Source organism: Gastrolobium bilobum, unplaced genomic scaffold, assembly GCF_033153095.1.
Source record: "Gastrolobium bilobum isolate Gb01-03AN ecotype WA unplaced genomic scaffold, APGP_CSIRO_Gbil_v1 utg81619, whole genome shotgun sequence".
In the NCBI taxonomy this organism is placed as follows: Eukaryota; Viridiplantae; Streptophyta; class Magnoliopsida; order Fabales; family Fabaceae; genus Gastrolobium; species Gastrolobium bilobum.
The window spans coordinates 30,346-50,721 of NW_026898886.1; the positions used below are offsets into that span (position 1 = coordinate 30,346).

General features: G+C 34.0%; 2 protein-coding genes across 2 annotated transcripts; both read left to right on the forward strand.

The window, feature by feature from the left end:
* The first annotated feature begins 5,812 nt into the window (after positions 1-5,812).
* Positions 5,813-8,699, forward strand: LOC133285087 (cinnamoyl-CoA reductase-like SNL6). Its single transcript, XM_061482247.1, has 5 exons — positions 5,813-6,103; positions 6,187-6,344; positions 7,622-7,813; positions 8,010-8,347; positions 8,452-8,699. Exons 1-5 carry the CDS (start codon positions 5,974-5,976, stop codon positions 8,531-8,533), a joined length of 900 nt encoding a protein of 299 aa, XP_061338231.1. The 5' UTR covers positions 5,813-5,973; the 3' UTR covers positions 8,534-8,699.
* Positions 8,700-16,336: 7,637 nt separating this feature from the next.
* Positions 16,337-19,787, forward strand: LOC133285085 (zinc finger CCCH domain-containing protein 12-like). The gene is made up of 2 exons (XM_061482246.1): positions 16,337-17,593; positions 19,253-19,787. Exons 1-2 carry the CDS (start codon positions 16,819-16,821, stop codon positions 19,525-19,527), a joined length of 1,050 nt encoding a protein of 349 aa, XP_061338230.1. The 5' UTR covers positions 16,337-16,818; the 3' UTR covers positions 19,528-19,787.
* The last annotated feature ends 589 nt before the right edge of the window (positions 19,788-20,376 follow it).

Consider the following 20,376-nt stretch of genomic DNA (forward strand, 5'->3'; position numbering starts at 1 on the left):
ATCTCATCCATAGATACACTGGAGAGGCACTTAGATCCAATAGCAACATACTAGTCTGTTGCATTATATATCCTTGTCTCTAAGACAAAAAAATATCTATTATGTACCACGAAGAAAACTTGTTTTCCTACGTACAAAAAAAATGCGGGGTCCACAGTTTTTTCCTTTTTCATTCCTCAACTCATTCTTTCTCTTTTCTTTTATGTCTTTGTAGGATCAAACATTATTTTTCCTATAACATAATAGGGAAAAATTACTCTCATGTTACATGAGATAAGTCTTTCCTCCTACTCACTCTTCGATAACTGTACCACTTTTTTTTTTTCAGGTGATGGAGCTCACAAGTTTGTCTCTATGCCATGAGATAACTTATCTCCTTTAACATGAGATTAATAAAACCCAACATAATATAAGTATAACCCTTAAATATTTTAAGGAAAAAACTATTCTCATGCTACATGAGATAAGTTTTTCTTCCTACACACCTTCGATAATTGTGCCACCTTTTTCTTTTATTTTTATTTTGCAGGTGATAAAGCCCACAAGTTTGTCTATATGACATGAGATAACTTATCTCCTTTAACATGAGATTAATAAAACCCATATTTTAATACAACCTTTCCATTTCAGTGACGGCTCGTGATGACAGATAGCAGTCATGATATGGTTATAAAAATGTGTTATAAAATGTGTTGTGCCAGGGATTAGTGTGATCGTAAAAAATATTACATTAGTGAGAGTTCTTAACCATCACCAATTAACTTTTTAACTGCCATTAAATATTAGTTTTTTTAAAGTGATTATGAAAAAGGTCGAGTCATTAAAATATAAATTCAATTTAATAACTTTAAACTTGACTAGATTGAGAGAATTTTTCCATAAATTCAAACTCACCCAATTTGATTATGACTGAGTGATTAGGTTTATAACTTGTTTTTTCCTTAAAAAATTCCACGAAATTCAGAAAAAGAAAAAAGACATATATGATACAGGGATCAAGATTTGACTCAAATTTTAAAAAATAAAATCAAAATATGATACTAAATCAATGTGTTGGATTGATACAAGTTGAATTAAAATCATTTTGGCTATCTCAATTTAATATATTTTATTTATTTATAATCAAGATCATTTATTTTTTAATTATGGTGCTTTATCTTAACCGAAAGATAAAAAAAGACAATAAAATACTTAAAAGATAAAGTATGAAGTAAAAAGTTATTTAATACCTTCAAAATATTAAAAAAATACTTAATATTTAATTCGTGAGTCACATTTTCAGACTTAATAAAATATGAACATGAACATGATATTATATATATTATTTAAGGGGTATTTGATAAGAGGACTTTTCTCAAATGTCTGGAAAAGTAAGAGTGGGTTTCCAAAAATCTCAAGTTTGGTAGCATCGTAGCACATTGGAGAATTTTTTTTCAGAATTTCTTTTTGTGAGTAAATTGTGATTGAAAATATCGTCCAAGAATATCATCCCTTCTGAAAATCTCACACGTTGAAAAAATATTCACTATTTTTTTTTTTACAAAAACAGCCTTAGCTTTGCTTTGTGAAAATAGATCTGGCCCCGCTCGAACAGTGTCTCACTTAATATTCACTAAAATGTAACACCCCGTGTTAACCCGGTTTATTAACATGTCATCGTATTAAGCCACACTTAATTAAAATTTGCGGAATATCTTTTTCTATTCAATTATGACGTTATTATCGTTACTAAGGATAATTACTTAATTCATTTCTAAAACATTGTCTATATGTAAATTGCAAATAGACAACTAACTGAAATATTTCATAAATAAACAAGTGAGTATCTAAGTCACGTATCTACAACACCTAGTCCGGACATAATCCTGATACAATTATGCAACTTGAAACATCTAAAAACATAAGGTCAAGTCAATGTGGCATGGACAACTCTCACGCTCACCAAATAAGGCAACAACGCCCAACAACAGTCTCAATCAAATAACATAACAGCAAAGATAAAGCAAAGTCAGCATCCAGCAAATCATCATAATAACATGCAATCAGCTAAGCTCCGGCCTCTTGGCGCTAGAGGTCTCAACCCCCGCATTACCTGAACCTGAAATATGTGCCCCAAACGTGAGGTGAGATCTCTAAACAGAAATCTCAGTAAGACAAGGGGTCCTCAAGGATCTTCCACCCCAAGCTCACTTACATGTGCAATATAAGTTCCAAAAGCAGTAATTCAATATCAGTTCTAAATTCAGTGCAATACAGCAGATAATCATGTCATGTGTGTTATAACTATTCTACTGATGAGAGAAGTGCAGGAATACGTCTATTACCCACATAGTACCAGCCCATGCTGTACCCGCCCCCAGGACCACCCCATGGCTTCCTGGCTAGGCGAAACACCACATACATATAATAAGCATTTTGCACTTAACAGCTCCATAGCATTTCAATAAAACAGTACATGAAAACACATCATGCATATAACCAGCCCCCCATGGGACATGGTGGAACATACAATGGCTAAACCGAGGACACGAAAACTTACCTTGCAAGCTAGCTATCCAAGCCAAGAGTCCACACAAGTTCAAAGTCCAAACACAGCAGAATCACAATCTGTTTTGGACTAATCATCATATCAATAATCATCCTTAACAATTATACGACATAAACACAACGCCTTTCCTTACTTTTCATGTCTTAAGGCTTCTCACAAAGCCACAAGCCCTTAATCACTTAGATTCTGACTTAACAAGTCATTGCAGAAGTCCAACTTCATCAATCTAGGGTCCACAAACCCATAACTTAGTTCTGTATGAACAATACCGTTACTGTTCTCGAAAACCCAGAATATCCAGATATTTGTCGGGGCATATCCGGATATCCATATTCGGATATCACAGAACCCCATATCTGAATATCAATATCCGGATATCAATATCCGGATACCATATCCGGATATTTCGCGACAGAATGCAGTTTCTGCATTTCACGAGATATCACTCCAAAGGTTCGGTTTTTACTTCATTAAAACGTCCAAGCATGCATTTTTAATCCTTTTTAAGTTCATATACAAGTTGGTTACTTGTTTAACTCATTAACATGTCAAGACTCAACCTTTGAACCAAGAAAACTCATGATCAAGTTAGGTGAACTTACCCAAGGCTCAAAACAGCAGACCAAAGGTGCTCTTGAAGCTCACAAGTCAGCTCCAAGGTACTGACTTTAGGGGTGCACAAAAATGACACCCAAGCAAGAACCTTTCTCTTCAAAGATCACACCTTGAAGCTCCCACATCCAAGGAAAAGGCTCTCAACACTCACACAAAGAAACTCAGCCCTCAAACTCTTCCCAAGAGTGGCACAAACTCATTACAAGGTCCTCTCACTCACACAAGGTAGCTCATACCAAGATATGTTGATCAAGAGAAAGAACAATGATCAAAGGTGGTGTCTTTGGTGAGAAAATGAAGAATGAAGAGAGTGACAAGGTGGCTGGTCACAAGGCTTCATAAATTCCAACGATGGAGGCACAAAATAGACCTAGGATCATGTGCCACTAGGTATATATAGTCACTTAAGTCTTAATCGCACTGTATTAGCACTAAATGCTACGCTTAGCATTTTAATCCCAAACTTAGAATTCTGAACCTACTTAATTTTACAAGATTTATCATATTTTTATTATATTTTTCGCAGCACCTTTCTGGTACGCACTTTTACATAGCCAGTATCAGTTCTGGCACCAGTTCTCATTATTTTAACTTGAAACTTGTTTTACAAGTCCTATATAATATTCTAGTGGCATATACACACTTTTCATAATTTTCCGGGATACTTCATCAGTACGCATTTATACCGAGTAGCAGAACCGGTATCTGCACTTTTCGTTAGAAAAACAACTTTCAGCATTATTAATCACCTACCATAATTATTTAAGCCTTCTCATAATTATTAGGGTCAATTATAAAATTATTTTCTAATTTCTCATAATTAATTAATTAACTTCCTTAATTAGCGGTACGAGTTCTTAGATTCACCTCACTTCCTTAATACGATAGCATGTTATCAAACTCTCAAAGCATCCTTTAACTCGCCTTCAATACGTCGCTGTAGCTGCACGCGTCGCCCACCGAGTCACGAGGATCCGCCACGACGTAGTAAGTGGTGTGTGCATATTGTCATTCGAAGAGGGAGGATGAAGAAGAAGAAAATGGAGGTTGAGAAGTATAAGAGGAGTAGTGAGAGGTGACTGTTGAAGAGAGTGTGAAGATAATGCTTAATATTAACATAATAATTGACATTTCCTAGTGAGGAAGAAGAAGAACAACGAAAGAAAGAAAATAGTTTTATTATTTATTACGAAAAGAAAACGATGGATTCTGTTACTATATGGTTATGTGCAATCAACGAGTGATTATATTCATGTCTGATCTGATCACTAATTTGGAATGGGACCACTTTTCTTTTTGTAACTAGTTTGAATTTTAATTTTGAAAACACAAGCTTGTTTGAAGAAAACCCAACGAACACAAATGGTGTTTGAAGAAAAGAGTGAAGGTGGAGTTATTTTTATAAAATTACCTCATATTTCAAGTAATATTTAACAATCAATCAAATATAAACTTAGTAAATTTGAGCAAATTATCTGGATAATATTTTTTCTATTAAATAATTTTTTGATAGTATTTCTGAAAAATTCACTTTTTCACTATATTCATAAAAAACATAATTTTTAAACAAAAAAAAATTATCCTCTAACAAATATCCGCCAGGGATATTCTATCAAATACTCGAGCTTTGACGCTGAAGTATTTAATAATTGTCAAATTTTTTTTAAAAAAAAAAGGTTCAGTGATCCTAGAAAAGCACTGTAGCGGTGAAAAAATCAACTGTTTGAAAGCATATTTGTATCAGTTGTTTAATGTTCAATATTTCTCTGTTAATTGAAAATAAAGTTATTTTCTGTTACTCTTAAAATAACAATATTATTTTACGGTTAAAAAAATTATTATAATAAAAATTAATATAATCTCAGAATAAATTAAACTTACAAAAATATATTTTTTCCAAACTCAAAATCGTATCATTTTAGGTCAGTTATCTTCATTGACAAATCCATTATTTACTAATTAATGATAGGGAGGCTAACGATAAATCGATAATCTAGTGTTTGTGTACAAAATTGTTTTTCAGTCTTGGAAATGATAACATTGTGGGAAATGGATCCTCTAATGTGGAAAAAAACATGACATGGTCATGTGAGAGGATCACAACCATACAAAGGTAAATCAAAAGTTATGATTTTGTAACTACCTATTTTAATATATTTTCTCTCTCCTCCTTTATTACCATTGATCTACCTTTGTATGGTTATGATCTCCCACATGACATGGTCATGTGATTTTTCACATTAGAGGATCCAGATCCAACATTGTGGGTACAATTTAAATCCCCTATATTATTCCGTATTTGAGTCATGGAAAGGGTAGCTAGATTCGTGCCCAGGCACGCACATTCCCACCAAACTATATTTATCATAGCTGAAAGTTGAAATTAAAGCATAAGACTTAATAAAAAAAATATAATAAGTACTTCATCAAGAAGAGAGCAATTGATGCATTAAAAAATTTCCTTTTATTTATTTATTTAAATGGCCCAATTTTCATGTTGAGACTATTGACTTTTTCTATATGTTTCTCTTTGTATCGGGCGTTTGCGCGTGTCCATCTATCAAACGACAGCTCGTAGTTGTCAACTACCTCCTTCCTACCTATCTACCCCCCACGCTCTTTGAATGCTAGCCGCCCTTCTTCTTTTTTTTTTTTTTATATAAATTTAACTGAAATAACCATTCACATTTTGTCTTTCTTTCTTTCTTTCTCTACGTCTAACCATTACAACACACAACATAACCAGGAACACACAATCAAAAGACTCTCAACAATTTTCATATCTCGAAACACACAACATAACCAGGAACATGGCACCTTCATTCGACATAAGTACTCACACGGTATGTGTCATGGACGCTTCGGGCCAATTGGGCTTTAACTTGGTACAGAGACTCCTCCAAAGGGGCTACACCGTCCACGCCTCCGTTCAAAAATATGGTAAAATTACTAACTAAGATTATTTGTTGCCTCTTTCTGCTATACTCTTTGTTCCTTTCCTTGAAATTTTTTGGCTTTCTCAGGTGAAGAAGATTTATTCAATGGGATTTCTGCTGAGACCGATAAGCTTAAGGTTTTTCGATCAGACCCATTTGATTACCATAGCATTATTGATGCACTCAGAGGCTGCTCTGGCTTGTTTTACACATTTGAGCCTCCCCTTGACCAACCCAATTATGATGTAAGCACCCTTTCTTCTTTTCTTTCTTGCTTTCTATTTCTCATACTAGGTTTTGGAATTTCAGGGAAGTCATTTTTATATTATTATCTTAAACATGGTTCACCTATGATAAAAAATTTATAAAATCAACATTAAAAAAATAATTTAAACAAAGCATATGGAACCTGATTTGAAAATATTCTTCTTCTTGGACACCTGCCTGGCAATAAAAATAAAATAAAATAAAAATTGAAGATTTGATTTGTGAGCTTTTTGTTGGGGATGGTTGTTGGGTGAAATATAGCTGAGTTTGTTTGCTTTTAGTCTTTAAAGTAATTGAATTTATTGGTATATGGGGGTAGGCACAATTTGCCTGAGTTTCTCACTTACTTTTACCTTGATCACTCCAATTTCCCAACTTCTGTGTGGGCTCAACACCCTTCACATCTGCGATGATCTTGACAACGAAGCAAATGATACAGTTGTATTATGTCATAGTCATTTGAGCTGGTTAATTTCCCACCCATGTGCTTATCTGCTTATTTCAGATTTTAGTAATTAGTGTACGATCATATCAATATTTTGTCACTATAATATTAGCAATCATTATGAAAATTTTGAGGGATTTATACGCAATGGGGAACACATGCAACAATTCAAACTTTACTACAACAATATGATAGTATAAATATAATTTTATGTCACTTATGGCAGCTTTATTATTAATTTAGTAAATGGTAATCAAAATATGCAAAATATTTATGCAGAGATTTTTTTTTTATCTGATTATTTTCTAAAGAATATATTATTTACCAATCAGAATCTTTTCTGTATGTAGTTATATAAGTAGAAGGTACGTATATATTTTTTGTAGGATTTTCGTTTTCTCTGTTCTAAACTTGAATTTTCAGTTCCAAGTTGTTTGTTCCATGTATTTAAGGAATATATTTTTCTTATGTTGTAAGAAAAAAATTATTTTATGGTGTAAAAATAAAAGTATAAATGGGACATACATGTAAGAGAACAGAGAAAAAAAGTAATAGAATCCAATCTCTTTTTGCGTGTGTAAGAGAATTATTTATCTCATCTAAAATGAGATAAAGATAACCTTATATTTAATTCATACCAAGCATTCTTGAACCTTGAACAGACTTTCCGACCAAAAGCAAAAGTTTGGTGGAAAAGTTATAGTACGGTTTATTTTTCACCAAAGATACATTCGAAGTAATTTTCAGTACTGAAAACAAGTGGTCGAAAATTTGTGTTTAAAACTGATCACTTGTCTTTGTACCATACAGGAATACATGGATGACGTGGAGGTGAGAGCTGCACACAACGTGCTCGAAGCTTGTGCTCAGACAGAAACATTAGATAAAGTGGTTTTCACATCCTCAGCAACCGCAGTGGTTTGGAGGGAGGATCGCAAGACCATGGAATTGGGTTTAGATGAGAGACATTGGAGTGATGTTAATTTATGTCGTAAATTCAAGGTATATAACACATACAATATACACCATTATCTATCAAATTTTCATTTTTTACATCTGGGGTTTTATCAAAAATTGATAAATAATAAATTAAACTACATAGATGGTTAGTAATTGACTACTTTGGAATCAAACAAAAGTGCAATTATGATGGCACACAAAAAGTCCAGAGTGAATAATTGTTGCACTGTATAAACAGTTATGGCATGGGATGTCAAAAGCAATGGCAGAAAAGACAGCGTGGGCCTTGGCAATGGACAGAGGAGTGAATATGATTTCAATCAACGCAGGCTTGTTGATGGGTCATGATCTCTCCATCCAGAACCCTTACTTGAGAGGAGCTGCTGAGATGTACGAGGACGGGGTGTTCGTGACCGTTGATTTGGGTTTCTTGGTGGATGCCCACATCTGTGTCTACGAGGATGTCTCATCCTACGGTCGTTATTTGTGCTTCAATCACATTATCAATACCCACGACGACGCCGTTCAGCTCGCCCGCAAGTTGACGCCTGCTGCTTCTTCTTCCTTGCCTCAAAGGTCAGCGGAAGGGTGTTTTTGGTCATTTGACTTTTGTTTTTTCTTTTAATTATATAGTCTTGACTTTTGAAATGTTCAACTGAAATTCTTTCTATCCTCTGCAGCGGTGACCATGGTAAAAGTTTTATCGAACAGAGAATAAGCAACAAGAAGTTGAACAAATTGATGGTGGACTTTGAGGCTTGACTTAAATGGTGATATTTTTGGACGGTGATTAGAGCAATCACCTTAATTGTTCTTTCGCCGGAAAGTATTTGTGCGTTCAATGAAAGAAAAATTTGTATGTATGCCCCTATATTATATATAACAAATTAATGTATTTATTTTAAATGAAATAATCATTTCTTTATTTATTTCCAAATTAGACAATACGAAATAACTATCCATCTTTTAAATTTTTATTTTTATTTTTTTTTCATAAATGGAATAAAGTTTAAGTAGCTAAACCAAAAAAAAAAGTGCAGGTAGCTTTACTAGTTTGTATTCGCGACTAAAAGAATTAGCCCCCCCTTTTCCCCATCTTTTGTCAACGAAAAGAATATGATGAATGGTGGTGGTGCACACAGGATGCTTATTTTGTTATTATTTTTTTGCAAAATAAATCAATAACAACATTTATTTTTATTTACGGGTAACATATACAAAAATAATTGATGGCATTGCATCCGGAAACTCTTGATAGTGCAAATGTGCATGAGCATGTGTGAAGGACCCAAAATGGATAGACTGAAAGTAACTGCTAACTGGAGACTATGGAGTGGACCAACAAAAGTAGCTTGGCTGGATTATAAATTCAGGTCGGTGGGCAGAGGTAGGGGGAGGAGTGGCGATAGCGAAACGAGTTTAATAGTTTAAAGATACGAATCAATTATGAAAGCTAAGCCTGTGGTTACATTATTGCATAAATGTAATGTAATAAAGAGGCAATAAAAACTAGCAAGTCTTCACCTTTATTGAATGACATGCCTTAAGACTTGCAACTATTTTTCGGTTTTGAGCATGATAAAGAAATGGCTTTATTAAAGGACCCATTGATTAAGAAAAATAGCGGTATAGTACTTCTACACACTGAGTTGTGCAAGTGCCATTTGTCCTCTCATTGAATTATGGTCGGCCTCAACCGCTCTCGATGTTGATAGGCTGCCCATACCATTTATTCTATTAGAATTTGATGCCAACTTCAACCATTCAAAATTAATTTAACAGCCAACAAAGGTGGGCACAGTTGGCAAAGGGTTTGGTCCATATCCCTCAAGGGCGTGGGTTCAAACCCCGCTGGCCGATGTGAGGACTTTGTTGGTGGGTGATATGTAATCCCTCCCAGAAATCCTCAAAGAAGTTGGGGGGTCTTCCCTGACCCTAATGGGATACCGGTGTCTACCCCACTTAAACTTTTATTTACAAAAATAAAATAAAATTAATTTAACAAGTATTTTCTTGAAACAGTGGACGTTTCTTTTTAACCTGATTTGTTCAATGTTGAATAATATGCTTTCTCTTCTTTAAAATTAATGTTAGAATATAAGAAAAAAGCTCAATTGAACTATGGCTGTGATGGCTCTTCATGATTGAATAGGTCTAACGTTGCTGCTTTCGGTCATTCCTTTAGTGTACAAATCAATTAGTAGTTATACTTATCATCAATCGGCCTATATGATGCATATTCCTTGACGATAATATTGTGGATTGTAATTTCCCCCCAGCACATCTTGTTAAATCCTAATACTTCTGATTTGAATCATTATTCTTTACTTGGTTATGGAGAATTAACAGAAAACATGTAAGATTGTGATCTTGATTTTGTGGGGGGAACGTACAGAATACAAATGAATGAGCTTAATTTTCTTTTTCAGTCGTGTTTTGAAAAGAAATCAGACTTGACACTTCACTTATCTTTAAAGAAAGCCCACGTTTCGAATGATTCTCTAACTATTTTATCTTTCGGTTCTTCCCCCCTTTAACCTATCAACAATGCTAGTCTATCATCAAGTGCTTTGAATGATTTGTGCATTTCCAATTTGATTTCATACAATTATATTTGGAATAGAATCATACCAAAATGACTAGATCAGGAAAACATAAAGAATGAGAATAAGAAACCAAGTACTTTTTGGAGCAATTTCTTTGGATGCGAAGAGTTTTCAAAAGTATCGTACCCATAAAATACGATATTCCACTCGAGAGTTGTTATATCGTACCGTAATATACTCAAAACGAATTGTTAAATATTGATTGATTATTAACTCAAGGAAAATAATACAAACATAAACATGTTTATTGTGGATATTAGAATGAGGGAAGCATGAATATTTTGATCGGAAGCTCAACCTAAAAAAATAGAATTGTTAAAATAGATTGAGGTAAAAAAGTATTTTATGTACAAAATAGTTGATGATCAAAATCTTTTTATTAGAAAAAAGTATTTTTTTTTTTTTTTAATTAAACTGATCCGAGCATGCTATGATTAGGATGCCTCTATCCTAAAATTGAAAGAAGAAGAAGGGTGTATTGTTATTATGCTCCTAATAGGAAGAATAATGTTAATCATACACACTTATATTATATTTCTATAGTTTTTATTGTCTGGTTAGTTGATTCTATCTTGTTGTGTACATACATTCTAATTCTATCACGCACTTCCAAATGTAAAAGATGTGAGAGATAAGGAAGTGCAACTAATATTTTACAAGAAAGAGACTAAAAGCTCTGAAAACTGATGAATCGCGATCCTTCTTGTGCTCACTTCAAATTTGTAACAATGAATCAATGGTTGTACTTGTTCGGAAACATTTAAACAATGGGGATTTTTTTATATATATATTCTTTAATAATGTTATAAAATTATTTTTAAAAAAAACAAATTAATTCAAACATGTAATTAATATGTTGAAACTTTACACGGCTCTTTGTTGGAATGACACTTGTCCGTAGATAGAACTCTGGGCCGTAGAAATAAAGCAATATGGACCGTAGACATTTAACGTATCTAAGCTGAATAATATGGAAAAGCAGGAAACTCGTCTGTCTTGGTACAAAAGCATACGCTCGTGTGCGTTTGAATATTGAAGAAAATTAGCCAAATCCGATGTCCATAGAAGACCGAGCAAAGAGCATGGTTACATTAGCCGAAAAGGCCTAGGCCCACAACATATAGTGAGATTGAATACAGAGGAAAGCGCCACCTTATAATTCCAATGCCACGATTAACTTTGACTGGTGCAGCTTCTTCTTGTTGTTTGATTTTTGATCCCACAAAATAATTAGTCAGGAAATTTTTGTGATTATGTGTTAAATTATATTTATTTTAAAAAAATTCATTAAATAAAAAATTATATAATCAAGTTTGAATATAAAATAATATTGTAAATAAAAACAGTTATAAACATATAATATAATATACTATAATATAAAAAATTTGAAAAAAAATTGTTATAAAAATTATGCTCAATACTATTTTATAGAATTGACTTGAATTTGAAATGCCACGTCAATTTGAAAAATGCCATCTCTTACAGGGTTTGATGGCTGTGATGTATTCCCTGTAAAAATTTTAACCCGGATAACCAAAAATCTCAATTCAATACATCCCAAAAACCTTAGCAAAATCTTGATCGATTGTTGTGCTAAAATCATGTGAATTATGTCATAAAAATCTGGACGGTTAATTATGTCATAAAAACCGTGTTTCATTTACTAACCTATCAAGCTTAATGGTATTCTTGGATGAGATTGTCCTTAACAAATTCAATTCTTGGAAATCTTATTTTTTCATAAATGTTTTTGAAATCCTAACCACAGTTCCCAATGTGAGTTTTATCTTTTATGAGATTCTAAAATGAGAAAATATTTTCTTATTTTAAAGGGGAAAAAATTTCTCATTTAAAAGGAGAAAATGTTTTCCCAAAATAATTTATCCATCTAATAAACGCCCTTAATCATAGTTATTAAAATCGGACCGACCCGGTCGCGTCGATCCGGAAATAGATAAATCGGTCATATAACCGGTCCGGTTGAAGCAACAGACCGACCATGCATCAGAACCGGTGTGACCTGGTCCGACTCGGCCGGTTTTCATGAAAACCGGTGACCCGATTGGTTAACCAATGACCTGGCTCGGTCCTAAAAAAAAATTCCAAATTTGTTTTTCAAAAAAAAAAAACATAATGGGCATATTTGAATATTTTTTTGCTTATTGACTTACATAAGTTATGTACCTACAACACTAATATTATTTTAAGTGTGCATTATGCAGAAAATTTTGATTTGATTTATAGTTAGAGATGTCATTTTTTGAATTTAAAGCCTTGTATCACGATCATTGTATTTTTATTTGATCCTTTATTGGATAATAGTATGTGATTTTTTTTTATATTAAAATATTTGAAATATTTATTATTTTTTTAGATATTTGAGTATATTATAATTTTTTAATATAAATTATAAAATTGCATATAATTATCAGGTCTTGCGGTTGAATCAGTGACTCACTGGTTGAATCAATGATTCACTGACGCAATACATCGACCGGGTCAATGACCGGGCCGGTTTTAATAACATTACCCTTAGTTGTCGACGAATTGTACTAAATTAATGTAATTTCTAATTATCTAAATTATGATTAATCTTGTATCTTCCGTATTCCATTTTCATAATTAATACGTGGTTGAGAACAAGTTTGAATATACATTAGACCCTCAACAATAAATATATATGTACCAAATTTTTCTTCCAAATAATTCTTATATGATTCTAAATTTGTCTCTTTTATGATTTTAAGCATGAAATAATGAACACTTTTCATTTTAAATCTCTCCAATATTTTATTATGCCTTTCCAATACACCATTTTATTGTGACATGCATGACATGGTGTATTGAAAACATATGTCATGCTTTTCATGGAATTTAAGATATTACCCATTTTCATCATAATTTCCATTTTTGTGTAGTTTGCCTCTCTATCTCTTTAGCAAACATACATAATCATAATGCGTACAATCATAACTTGAATAATCATTAATAAAAATGATAATTTTTTTTTTATTGAAAACATTTACATAAAAAATTCTACAAATATCGATATGTATCATTTTAAGAAATTGAGATTTTTTTCATGTTTGATTTATTTACATTTTATATAGCTTACACATATATTAAGAGGATTTCATTCCTTGCATAATTCATCATATAATATATCATGATCAATCATGTAGTTGTTTTTAAGCGGGCTAAATCTATGTTAACAAATTTTGAAAAAGAGAAAAATGTTTGGCATTTTAAATGATATAATTTTGTGTGTTTTTATAATATTTAAATGAAATTATGTTATTTTGGTATGTTTTTACATTTTATTTTCTCCATTATATTTTTTTCCTAAATTTATAAAAAGAGAAAATATAAAAATAAAAAACATCAAAATAATATAATTTTACTAAAAATAACACAAAATTATGTTATTTAAAATAACAAATACTTTTCCCTTTTAAAAAATATCTAACTTTTGAAAAATGTGTTGCATGATGCCCCTATATGTTCCCAATAGGGGTGGCAAAAACGAGCCAACCCGTCGGGTTAGCTCGTAACCCGTAAAAAATAAGTCGGGTTGGGTTGGCAAAATTGAACTGCCAACCCGAACCAACCAGACCCGAGCCAGCTCGAAAAAAAATGAGCCAGCTCGCGGGTTGAGTTTTTTTATTTATTTATAAAAAATACAAAATATAATATATAAAAATGGACAAAATCAACACATGCTGTCATTGTTTTTCTTCCTTTTCTAAACCTAAGTCCCTAATCTTCTCACATCCCTGCCATTTTTATATTATTAGGCTGTGTTGTCTCTGTTTGGTTCAAATATCTTACCCACTTGGTAGCAAGTGGTTCTGATTGTTTCTTGATGTTGGTGCAAATTTGTTGTGAAGAAAATTCGAAACTAAAATATTTTGCTTTTATTTCTCATTTTGTAACCCTTTGTTTAAGCTGATGGAAGCCACATAGCTGGGGGTGGTAAACGAGCCAGGGGCCTTTGGCTTGGCTCGTAAAGGCCTGAGCTCGTTTAATAAAAGCTCGTGTTGGAACCAGGCTTGGACTTGTATAAAAGCTCGTTTAATAAAAAGGCCTCAGGCTCTAATTCAGAAGCTCGGCCTTAGAGCCTCCCAGGCTAGCCTAGTATATAAATATTTATTTATACTTTTTATACTACTTGTAATAACTCTCTCTCATCAATTTATTTCACCCCATTTTATTGGTTTAACAGACTTTTTGAATGATTTTGTTCTATATTATGCTATTTGGATATATATTGAATTTATGTATATTTATGAAATTACTAGTGCTGTTCTATATTATCCTTCATCTTCCTTCACACAAACAAACCCACAAAAACTCATTCGTTCCATTGTGCACTGCTCGTTTGTGTCAATTTATTTTTTATTTTATTTTTATTTTTGTGGCACTTTTTTTATAATGGGCTAAGATAATATAACCTGTTATCTACCTTCCCTCACTTTAATTTTTTTTATTTATTGTAGACTTTGTAAATTATTGCTGCAAATTGGAAGCTAAGGTTTCTTTCTGGAAATTGATTTTTTGTGGAATTCTGTTCTCTTATTTTTATTCTTTAACATGCTAACAGGCTAAGACAGGCTTCACACAGACTTTTATTTTTGTAAATAAACCAGGCCACAGGCCAATATTATATTCGTAACAGGTAACAGGCTAAGGCCAGTCAGACACGTTTAAATACGGGCTTGGCCCGTTAAGATCAAAGCTCGGTTCGGCTCGACCCGTTAACACCCCTACACATAGCTAATGCATTTATACTACAAGTTCATTTAAATAGGCTGAAAAAGAGCCAACCCGTGAGCAATTTTCGAGCCAACCCGGGAGCCAATTTTCGAGCCAACTTGGGAGCTATTTTTTCAAGTCAACCCACTAGCCATATTTTTTAGGCAACCCTAACCCGACTCGGGTCGGGTTAGGTTGGGTTTTCTGCCTCGTTTTTTTTTCGAGTCAACCCTAACTCGACTCGTTTTTTTCGGGTTGCATGCGGGTTGGGCCGGATGGAGCCGGGTTGACCCGTTTTGCCAACCCTAGTTCCCAAGTCCCAACAGTCATATTCATAATTCCCTTAAACTAAATTATGGAAAAAAATTGTCCTTTTAAATAATTCAAATTGTGTTATTTTATTCTCATAAAGAGGTGAGACTTATACTTTTATTTTATTTTTGTCTGTTCTATCTTTCTCATTATCTATTTCTTTCTCTCACTTAAAATAACACAATTTTATATCTTATTTAAGTTTACATACACTGTCCCCCTAAATTATTAGTTACCAAATTGACAGGTTAATGTAAAGAGTGAAGTTACTTATCTTATGAAGCACCGACACTTCAAAAACTTTGACGTGTCGTGTCCGACACTTCCGGACACTCACCGACACTCTGACACTGCCCAACACTCTAATACTCGTTACAAAGACTCAAAAAAGATTTAAATATTATATTGCGTTGCATTTTGAGTTTCAACTATTATATTCGTTGGATTACGATTACCATTTTATTGAGTTTAATATAAATATGGGTAAAGTGTGTATCATTTTAAAGGACGTAAAGTTGAGTCATTTTAAGAGAGAGAAAGAGATAGATAAATGAGGAGAGAGTTGACAAAAAATAAATAAATGTGTAGGTCTCACCTCTTTGTGAAAGTGAAAGGATATAAGTTGTGTCATTTAAAAGGATAAACACTTTTCCCTATAAATATTTAGGATATTTTATGATTTTTTGCAAAATTAATGGATATTATAAATTTAGCTTTATTTTTTTGTTATATTATTGAATATTAAATATAATATATACAACATAAATTTAAAATATTATATAATATCAAAACATATTTTAACATGTTAAAATCTAATATATTTTAAAATTAATGTGGGATATTATGTCGTGTCCGTGTCCCCTCGAGATAGTAATTCCATCCACGGGAAAATCTATCCGCTGAATGAGAATCTCGGAACTCATTTTAAAATGGCAATAATTGTGGTACCCTTTGATGGAAGCAAATCAGATTTCAGATATCTTCTTCCTTAGAATTTAAAACCACACTCACTTGCCAATTCCGTTGTCTGATCCTCAAAAAACTGTAGCATACGTTATAGATCTTGCTCCTCATTCACACTTTCACTTACCTAGCATAAACTGCCAGCACTGTTAGAATTTTATCCTTGTTTCAAAGTTCGGTTTTGTTTATTTTATTCTTCACTCTCTTGTTCGTCTTATGATTTTGTCTCTCTGCGTTCGGATACTCCTATGTGGGTGTCTCTCTCTCTCTCTCTCTCTCTCTCTCTCCCTCTCTCTCTCAGCTAACTAAACCACCCACTTGTCAGATTTTCCAAAGATCTTCACTTTCGGTGCGAAGTCGTTAGGGTTTTCCAATATTCCATTCAACCCCATAATTTTGTGTGCATTCGGGGCGATGATGGATTATAGCCGAGACGGAAACGTTGTTCAGATAATCGCCGGCGAGAACTGGTCATCTTCCGGCGCCGGCGACCAATTGGTCTGGGCGACGGAAGACGATTACAGATTCTGGAACAACAACGGCGGCGACGGCGACGGCGCTCCCTCGAACTCAAACAACAGCTACGATCAGAGGCAATCGAAGAAATCGAGGACCTCGCAGGACGCAACGACGTTGTCTTCTTCGTCCAACAACAAGTCGAAGACTATTGGGAAGATGTTCTTCAAGACGAAGCTATGTTGCAAGTTCCGTGCGGGCACGTGCCCTTACGTCACCAACTGCAACTTCGCCCATAGCATCGACGAGCTGCGGCGGCCGCCACCCAATTGGCAGGAAATCGTGGCGGCGAACGAGGAGGAACAGCCACCGCCCATGGAGGAATTTCAGATTCCGTCTGTGGGGTTTTCCGCGGAGACGCAGAGGTCGTATAAGGGTCGACATTGCAAGAAGTTTTACACTGAGGAAGGGTGCCCCTATGGGGATAGTTGCACGTTTCTTCATGATGAACAATCCAAGAATCGAGAGAGCGTCGCTATAAGCTTAGGCCCTGGTGGGTATGGAGGAGGTGGTGGTGGTGGTGGTGCAGTTGGAGGTGGTAGTGGTGGTTCTGCTGTTGGGAGTGGACCCAATTCCAAGCCTTCGAATTGGAAGACGAGGATTTGCAATAAGTGGGAGATGACAGGGTATTGTCCATTCGGGAGCAAGTGTCATTTTGCTCATGGTGCTGCAGGTATGATAATGAAGGGGTTTGTTATTGTATCTTGTATAATAATAATGACTTTGTGTTGTGCCAGTCACTTCTCAGTAGATTTTTTTCTTACCATTTCTGATAGATTGCTTTGGTTTATGTAATGCATATCCATCGGGTTTCTTGTTTTCTATGTTCATTACTACAGCTATGATTTCCAGAATTTGTGTTTTTAAACATTAGGGCTCCACTAGAAATGTCTGTTTGTTGTGGGCTGTGTCTGATACTAAGAGGCATAATCATATGATATGTATGTGTTTCGTTAAGCGTGTTGTTTTCTCATTTTCTAATCGCAACTTGACCAGTTAAGCAATCCTTGCAATGTTTCATTAGATCATACCAATGAAACATAGATATGGCAGAGAAGCTTTTTAAGGTCTAATTAGGGGAAATTCTTATTTCATTCTTTTCTAAGTATTCCTAAATTGACATATTGTTTCTTTCTTTGAATTTAATGTTACTTTTCCTATGCCTTGTATTCTTCAATATCCTAGGTTCCCTTATCTGATTCGTTGCTTCTTAGAAAAACTCCAGCTTCAAGTCTGAGAAAGAGAGGAGAAAATGCTTAGCTTCCTAAGTAGAGGGCTTGGAATGAAAAGAGGGTATCTCACATCCTTATAGCTCTCAGATAGATATCATTAGAGGGAATTAATCAAAGCTTACACTGATGTGCTTTTTGGCAACTGCTTACACACAGTAGAAGCAACATTGAAGGAAATGAAACTTCGTTAGAACGTACACCTGCTGACAATATGTTCTTTAAGGTACTTGCAAATAAAGCCAGACCTATATAATAAGAAGCTGATTAAACCTTAAAGCATTAGGTTCTCTCCAACTAAAACAATTGCATCTTTCACGATGCATATCAACAACCTAGTTGAGGAACAAGAAATGATGACAATTGATAATCAACTCTTTTTAGCAACCTATTTTCGACCTTACTTAACAACAATATAAGGATACCGAACAACAAAATTTTGTATAAAAATTTATCATTAACTCCCAAAACTAAAGTAATAGAGGTTTTACATGATGCTGGAAAGGGGTCACTTTCACAAGGTACATCAATCCATGGCACAAAAGATTTTGATTTTGTTGCTTTCTTATTTTAAATCAACAAAAAATAACCTGACAGTAACAATCTCAATCAAAAGCCAAGATTATGCTAAAAGTAATTAGGAAAGTTTCATGGAAAATGAAAATCTGTGTGAGTAGTCGGAATATTTGCTCTTTTTTGCCCCTTTCTATTTTTCTATTATTCTAAGTCTTTCCCTAAGGCTGTGTCAAGCTCATTAAGGTATTTTTGTCACCCAGCATAGTTGTGTTATAGATACTGTCAGTTGAGGCCAGGGTTTCTGAATGTTACTTTTGTCTTTTATGCACAATTCAACCAATGAATGCAATACTTATTGTTACTTCTAAATGCTCATTTACATCATTTGAATGTCTGCATGATTAGTGATTGTAATGCTATTTCACACTTTCTATGTGTCGGTGTTTGTCCCCTTGTTTTACATTTGAGAACATTTTCTCTGTTGTTGGCCCATACCAATAATTTTTTGGCTTATTCTGCTTATCTGTCAAAATAGTACCTAGTAAGCCGTTTTCTTAAAAAATTTGGCACTGATATCATGACCACAGAATTGCACCGATATGGAGGTGGGCTAATGGAGGGAGAAAATAGAGACACTGCCGCTGCTGACACGATACAGGGAGGAATGCCTTCAAAAACTCCTGCTGATAATGTGGTTGCATCAGTTACGCCAGTTGCTCATTCTGATGTTTATCATATTGGAGTTCCTTTACAAAGGCCTTCCATTGTGATTCAGAGGCCAGGACAGAGAACTCATCAGAAGTGGAAAGGTCCAGATAAAATCAGTAGGATATATGGTGATTGGATTGATGACATCGAATAGAGTTGCAATCCCTGCGTTGGTAAGGGGGAAATAACTGATTAGGACTTTTTATTCTCCCATGTATTACCATGGAACTTAATATGTAATCTTTGGGTGGGATGTTGTAATGTAATGTATCTATGTTTCTTACTGGAAGAGAAAGAGAAGAGCCGATATTTTTTTTATTTTTTAATTTAAGGATTCCATTCTCCTTTTTTCTTTCCTCGAAAAAGCTAACTATCTGATGATCTTTAAGGTTGCACTTTGTTTGGTTTAGAGATAAATGCCTCTTCCTCTGCATTGTGCCATTCTTACATTCTAATACATGATAAACACATTCTAATGTACAATAATGATACATAAATAACAAAATTTTGTTCCTTTTAAGCTGCTGAATTCCTTGTTTTGCGACAGATTATGTTTTTGTTCCCCTTACTTCCAGTGAGTCTCATTGTAGTGCAGCAATTTCAAAGGCACTGCCTATCTTAAGAAGTGTTTATACAAGAAAAATCCCTGTGATACCTTAAAGATTTCCAAATTAATCTCACGCCAAAAGATTTTTCTAGGTCGGACTTGATCAAATTTTGATCACTTTAAATTAACAAAATGGGAACTTGGGAAGTTCCAAGAAGCATATCCTTTTCTCCGGCTCGGGTGCGTAACAAGAAACTAAAAGGGGTAATAAATAGTGGAGTCTATCCATTCCCACACGCTTTTTGACTTACACAAATCTTACAACAATCTTTTTTTAATCACATATTAATACACAATTTAAGAGCTTAATATACGCACAATATTCTACACTTCATTGATTCAGATTTATCCTAGATAGTGTTCGGACATAAGCCCTTGTTCTTCTCATAAGGACTC

What these genes read in the sequence shown, in the direction of transcription:
- LOC133285087 (XM_061482247.1), top strand. Translation starts at nt 5,974, where the DNA reads ATGGCACCTTCATTCGACATAAGTACTCACACGGTATGTGTCATGGAC. An exon ending in TTGACCAACCCAATTATGAT is followed by an intron (nt 6,345 to 7,621) that starts GTAAGCACCCTT and finishes TGTACCATACAG; the next exon opens with GAATACATGGATGACGTGGA. An exon ending in TCTTCTTCCTTGCCTCAAAG is followed by an intron (nt 8,348 to 8,451) that starts GTCAGCGGAAGG and finishes TATCCTCTGCAG; the next exon opens with CGGTGACCATGGTAAAAGTT.
- LOC133285085 (XM_061482246.1), top strand. Translation starts at nt 16,819, where the DNA reads ATGATGGATTATAGCCGAGACGGAAACGTTGTTCAGATAATCGCCGGC. An exon ending in TTTTGCTCATGGTGCTGCAG is followed by an intron (nt 17,594 to 19,252) that starts GTATGATAATGA and finishes TCATGACCACAG; the next exon opens with AATTGCACCGATATGGAGGT.